The sequence below is a fragment of the Nanorana parkeri genome, unplaced genomic scaffold (genome assembly GCF_000935625.1).
Source record: "Nanorana parkeri isolate BGI_ZX_2015 unplaced genomic scaffold, ASM93562v1 scaffold180, whole genome shotgun sequence".
NCBI lineage: Eukaryota > Metazoa > Chordata > Amphibia > Anura > Dicroglossidae > Nanorana > Nanorana parkeri.
The window spans coordinates 920036-926914 of record NW_017306448.1 but is presented as its reverse complement, the minus strand read 5'-3'; the positions used below and the strand labels follow the sequence as shown (position 1 = coordinate 926914).

General features: G+C 43.7%; 1 protein-coding gene across 2 annotated transcripts in view; it reads right to left on the bottom strand.

Annotated features, from left to right (window-relative positions):
* The window catches only part of RGS12 (regulator of G-protein signaling 12), a 146524-nt gene that overhangs the window by 63341 nt on the left and 76304 nt on the right, over positions 1–6879 (bottom strand). The window contains exon 1 of one of the 2 annotated variants that reach the window (XM_018554984.1): positions 1022–1143. The exons of the other annotated variant lie outside the window; for it this stretch is intronic. Coding sequence (XP_018410486.1) covers positions 1022–1123 — 102 coding nt within the window. The 5' untranslated portion in view covers positions 1124–1143. Of the gene's footprint in view, positions 1–1021; positions 1144–6879 lie in introns of those variants that run through there. 2 annotated transcript variants of the gene reach the window in all.

Sequence of the window (6879 nt, the reverse complement as noted above, 5' to 3'; positions counted from 1 at the left end):
GTTACTGCAGGGATCGGTCTGGCAGCCATAAGGGCCAAGGATCAGGTGCATGTATTTCCTTTATTTTCCTCCCTATACCAAATCGAGTACTTTACCTTTGCAGTACGGTGGTAGCCCCACTGCAAGATTAATTCTTAAATATCCTGGAGTTCTCCTTTAAAACATATTAAACCGGTCATACACTGGTAGATTTATGTACAAACGCTCATACAAAAAATCTCATCAGAACATTGGATAATGCCATCAGAGACTTGGTGAACGACATTCGATATTTGGTTTGATTTTGACATTTTATTTTGTTAATGAATGCAGTTAATGCATTAAATCCACATTCATTGTTAGAATTGTGTTAGTTGGAGAAAACTTTGCATCCTGTTCTTTCCATTTTCTTCATCACTCGCCTCAAAAACGTTTGTTGATTTGACTCCATTAACTATTACTAAATATTTCGGAACGTTCGCTCGACTGGTGTATGGCCAGCTATACATTACATTGCTGGGTTCCTATATGAGCGACCCCAAGTCCACTAGACAAAGGCCAAGACAACCATTGGTAGATTTTCCAGCTCCTACTTCATAGAACTTATTAAAAGGCGCACTCTATCTTTTCGGTAACTACAGATGAAGGCCTTTGATCAATTCAACAAGAATGGTCACACCTTGAAGGAAAGTTCTCTTTTAGAAAGTCCACCAGAATAATACATAAGACAAGTTCTCATTGGTACTCATCTGCTGCCATTGCTTTGTGTCCCTATGTTATCCCATTTTTCAAGGACTGCATTTTCATTCTTCAGATTGAGGAACATGACAGTTTGATGGTATGGGAAGGAACGGCAACCCAACCGATAGCATACAATGGACACCCCAGGAACATCCATGCCATACGTGAGAAAAGCATACCACAGATTGCTCATAACGCGTTTATTGAAAACACAAAAAGCTATGATACATTTATTCTCCATGTATTGTATGTAATAAATCATCAAAGACCTGTAATCTTAACACACATCAGAGCCCCTCACCTTCTCATCACAGCAATCAAAAGTCTCTTTGCTCCAAATTCCTGTCCTCCACCGCAGCATGTTAAAGGAATACTGCCTCATCTTCCTCCCGGGCACTGCCATAACTCAGGAGGGGCGGCTCAGGACCGCACTCTGCCTGCACATGCCGTGGAATTCTGCAGATCTGCTCGATTACTCACTTCTCTGACAAGTACAGAAATGTCATCTCCCTCCCTGGTACATATCTTAACACACTTAAAAACACTGAATATGAGGAGGGGAAAAATTAGCCATTCAGAAAATGGGGGGAGTCCGATAAAGGCCATAAACGAATATTAATAAGTGTAAAACAGCTCAGCTGTAGATCCTCAAATCATCTCTGAATTGGTGCTGACACTGTCCTTCCTTCTCGAAGGGGGCTACTTCTGTTCCCCATGGTTCCTGTGTGTGTTGTAAAGTAGCCACTGCTCCAAGCTCGCTCCTGTGATGGACTACAATCTCAATATAAATTAGTAAACTAAACCAAACGGGAGCTTGTAGTCCATCACAGGAGTGAGCTTGGAGCGGTGACTACTTTACAACACACACAGGGACCACGGGGAACAGACGTAGCCACCCTCCAGAAGGAAGGACAGTGTCCGCACCAAATCAGAGATGATTTGAGGATCAAGTAATACACGGATGACCTAAATTTTTGTTAATAGTTAAAAGGTATGTGAATGCATTTTTAAGATTTAACTCCTGAGTTTAGTGTCCATTTCATAAGGAATTTAGGAGCCAGCTGGATTTTTCTACTAGCGAAATCCTCAAAAGTTGGGCACCAGCTGCAAGTTTTAGGGAGCACTGGTGACCTGGCTCCTGGGATTTTTCCAGCCCTGCTATACAATAATGTCCAACAAGGAGTATGAACACAGTCTCAGTCGTTTTCATAGCGCTATGGGCACAGAGAAGCACACACCGCGGGATTCTGCAGCACGGTCTCTCATCTCTCTCTCTCTCTCACTAGTTTCTCGAAGTAATAAATATGAAAAGGGATTTATGGGTCAGCAAGAACAGAAGCTTCACCCAACGTTGCACCCTGTCATGCTTAGGGACCCTGTGGCCATCATAAACTGTGGTAGTATTTTTTCCCCTCACAAGGACTGCAGACTGCCAAGAGGACCACAATACACTTAATCCCAGAATTCAGAATAACGTAGCCTTAGGCCTAATTGTTTTGACACCCTACAGTCTTCCATTGTACTTGAGCACCGACAATTTGTGCTAATTAAACAGGCATTCGGCCACATGCTGCTTTAACTAAAACAAAGCAAAGACAAAAGTCCTGCCCGTTACACAATCGTGTTAGCATAGGTGAACCTGTATTTGTTTGTAGGAAGGAAAGGTCTAGATTAATGTGACCAGGAGGTGCAGTCATCTCTTACGTCTGAGCTGGCCATACACGGCTTGAATTTTGAATGATTCCGGTCGGCTTGACAAACTCCCAATGAAAAATTAAAGGATCTCATTGCTTATCTGAAGTGGTCACATTTTCACACGGTTTATGTTTCTGTTACATTTCTTGTATTTGTGCCCTGTAATTCTTTTGATAACTGGTCCTTGACTGGCGCTCCAGCTTCACTCAGTTTACGATCTATAACCTCTCTTAATGGAAACTTTGTATCAGTCTTGGTCATGTGGTTAGATCTGTGATGTTTTAGGAGTTTTCTTTTTTACTCAATAAACCTTTTGTAAAAGAAAAATTGAAGGAGCAGGGTGGAAAATGTAACTAGCCGTGGATACCGAGAGATGCATGCTTGTCCTCACAAGACCCAACAGGGTGCCCGGACCAGTTGTAAACCTTACTTGACCGACGGAAGGGCATGAGCTTGAACCTTATTTGATCCTCTTTCATGTGCCATTCAGTAGAAAACGCTATTGGGCCCACTACTAGGGAGATTTTTAAAGAAAATTCTGTGCGATAAGGTGCACCTCTCACTTCTGGAGGCATTCCATCTGTAATTATTAGCCCATTCATGACCTCCTTAAACATGGGCGCAGACACAGCATGATTTGATCGCTGTCTGGGAAACAACCCTCGTATCTATGGCCACCTTCAGACTTCACCAGACACCCCAAGTCTGACAAAAACAATATCTCCTCTATCCTTAGATAAGCCGTCATCAAAAGGTCTCTAGGCAGCATGGCATCTCTTCTGTCTGCAAAGGGATACAAATATTGGGGGGGAATTTATAAAAAATTGGAGCAGACAAAAACTGGATCAGCATCTCTCTTCAGTATGTTCAGTTAAGATTTGAAAATGAACGATAGAAGCTGATTGGTTGCCATGCACAGCTGCTCTAGATTTTGTCTGCTCGAGTTTTGATAGATTCCCTTCACTGTATATACTGGGCCAATCAATGAGCTTGGGCAGTTGGACCGTGCCTGCACATCCAACTGCCCTATGATATTCATGGCCAGCTTCATACACAACTATGTATAGAATTGAAGTCGACATACACAGAGAAAAAAAAAAAGGAAGATCAAACAATCTTCTACTCCTCAAGACGCGCGGTTCTTCCACAACAAGACCAGGGGTCTACTATACTGTATACAGGTGAAACTCGAAAAATTAGAATATCGTGCAAAGTTCATTTATTTCACTAATGCAACTTAAAAGGTGAAACTAATATATGAGATAGACTCATTACATGCAAAGCAAGATAATTCAAGCCGTGATTTGTCATAATTGTGATGATTATGGCTTACAGCTCATGAAAACCCCAAAAAAGTAGATTATTACATGCAATCAATAAAACAAGGATTGTACATAGAACAATATCGGGCCTCTGAAAAGTACAAGCATGCATATGTATGTACTCAGTACTTGGTTTGGGCCCCTTTTGCAGAACTTACTGCAATTACTTTTGCACGATATTCTAATTATTCGAGTTTCACCTGTAGTTCCTGATACATGAGATCAATACAAGGTAGGAACACATTAACATTTTAGGTGTGATCAGGCACCGACCATTGCCTTTCCTACAGAGAAAGAAGGACAGACACCATACAGGCCATAGACTAGACTTCTAAGTGGTTACATTTGTAAAGCTGGCCATACACTTTACACCTACAGTATTGAATAGATTGTTTAGGTAGGGTGTCTGCCGTTTAGTTTTGGTAGACTTCAAAGAGAATTGTACATAGATTATGAAATCACAATGTAAAGATCTGATAATCAATATTCATGTCAAAACGTGTCCTTACTGTGCCCCAAACACCAACAACTGTTCCAACAACCAAATATCTACTAAATTGTTCAGTACAGCAACATGTTACTGTGGCCACATCTGTCATCCCATGTGTGACCCAGAATCTTGGGTCCATCTATATAAAAAGACAAATCATATGGACATAAATTAAGTAACCTGATAAGAGCCACTGACCATCTGGGCCAACTGGGCTTGTTCCATTCGAAAGGCTGCACCAAAAGGGGTCCATTTGTCTAGCAATCAGACTGTGGGGGTCACATCAGTGACAACAGGACAATTGTGACCGGTGCTAGACTAAACAGAAGAAGGCAAGACAAGTTCTTGGTATAATACACACGTATTCATATTCAAAGGATGTACAGCCTAATGATTTGTTACCTACCAAATAGAAAATACATCTTCCTTTCAGGAAGGACTTCATACATCTTCCTTTCAGGAAGGAAGATGTAGATGTATTTGGCTAGCAATGAATGGGTCCAGGAGACACTCACCTGTGTAATGGTAAAAGGTAGCCGACTACTATGCCCGAATTAGCACCATCCCCAGTCACCCCCTGCCTTGCTTCAGACGCCCTGAGCTCCTATCTTCCATAAGACTTAGCTGTTAGGACTAAATCATGAGAACATTATCCATCCCATGGTGGTATAACTTATTTCGTTAGACAAAACCGGTTTTCTTCATTTCTACAAGATAAACCTGCGGGATCATGCAAATGAAGCGGAGTGAAAGTTGGGAATCAGCAGGGGGCTTTGTTCAGAACTCCAGGAAAAAAAACACAAAATACTTTTGAATGCACCGTGTAGAGGGAAAGCTAATAATTCACATCAGGTCTCAGCTTACCAGACACCCAAGGGTCTGCATGCAAAACAAGGATTTCTGTGTGTTAAAGTATAATATACGATTATTCCAAACTGCATACCGCTGGTTCAGGCATCAGTGCAGTGCAGGGGGACCATGTCTCCTATGGACTTAGGTTTAAAGACCAAGGAGAAAGTATAAGGATAATGGCGAGGTGGGCCAAAAGGAACCAAAAATTCCTCCATGTTCTCTAGTGCGGTGCAATTAGATATGCAGATGCCTTCTGAACTAAGGCAGCATGGCCTTATCAGCATCTCATTTCATCACAAACCCTAAGGCCTCATTCACACGAGAATCGGCCGGCGCGAACAGCTCTGTGCTGTGTGCACGGCCCGATTGGGCAGCTCCCGGGAAGGACAGGTGCTGCGTGTGATTAGTACGCAGCCCCCGTCCTTCTCTATGGGACTACGCGGCCATACACCGCCCTACGCCCATCTCAAGTGCAGGTCCGTATGGGTGCGGGTGTCCCGGCTCGGACGCAGACAGGATCCATCCTGTCAGCGTACGAGTACACTCACGCGCACTGACGTGCAGGGCAGGTGAGCATAGGGCGGTGTACGGCCGCGTAGTCCCATAGAGAAGGACAGGGGCTGTGTGCTAATCATACGCAGCACCTGTCCTTCCAGGGAGCTGCCCGATACGGCCCTGCATGCAGCACGGAGCTGTACATGCCGTCCGGTTCCAGTGTGACTGAGCCCTTAATAGAAGGGAGTTACTCCTCCTCTTAAAATGCTGGGCATCAAAATAATTCCTTTCGACCCCTGTGGCCAAACGTAAATCTCACATTTAGTTTACTCATTTGTATTGAGATTGTTGTCCAATCACATGAGTGAGCTGGGAGCGGTGGCTACTTTACAACACACAGGGACCATGGGGGACAAAAGTAGCCACCCTCCAGAAGGAAGGACAGTGTCAGCACCAATTCAGAGATGATTAGAGGATCTACAGCCCAGTGATACACAAATAAGGAACCCGTTTGTTAATAGTTAAGATACTTGAATGTATTTTTAAGATTTAACTCCTGAGCTTAGTGTCACTTTAGAATTGCATAACAAGATCTACAACTTGACACACCCGTGTAGCTTCTCTTCCAGAAAAAGCTGAGCCATGGCCAATTCTCTGACAAGTACATGTCTGTACAACTAGAAGTCCTCCCCTACGTATGTCATACATCACCTGGAAGCAGAGGCACGGCCGCATCTTAAGCTGAATTTTCATTTTCTTCCAGCCGGTGATATGGAAGCCAATCGTCAGATCAACGCCCGAACGTAAACCGAAGAGTCTTATGTGAGTGAAGTCAAATCCCAGCCAGCAGACACGGCCTTCCCATATCCTGGAGAAGTAGAGTGTGTGGTCCTCTCTGGGCCGGCAATCAGTGGAATACTGGCGGTACTCTACACTTCACACAATAAATAACCGTGAGCCGGAATGATGGAATCACACAAGAACCCGCGACTGCAGCCACCATGTGCTATACAGAGCCGTGTCATGTACACAGACAGAGGTGATCCGTGTGATGACTGCATGTCCAGTTCCATACCTAGAATTCTCTGTGTCTTAATAGACAGATGTACGGTCCGGTAACACATGTGATGTCACTAGGAAAGCATGCAATGTAACACCAACGTGACTACAAAAACAAAACGTTATCAAGTGCGGCTGTCCATAGTATAGGAACACCAACACGTACACTGATAGTACTAGGCACCATTGAGGACACAGTGACCGTGTCTATGCAAAGGGGACCCAATGCAACCCTTATCTCCCCCC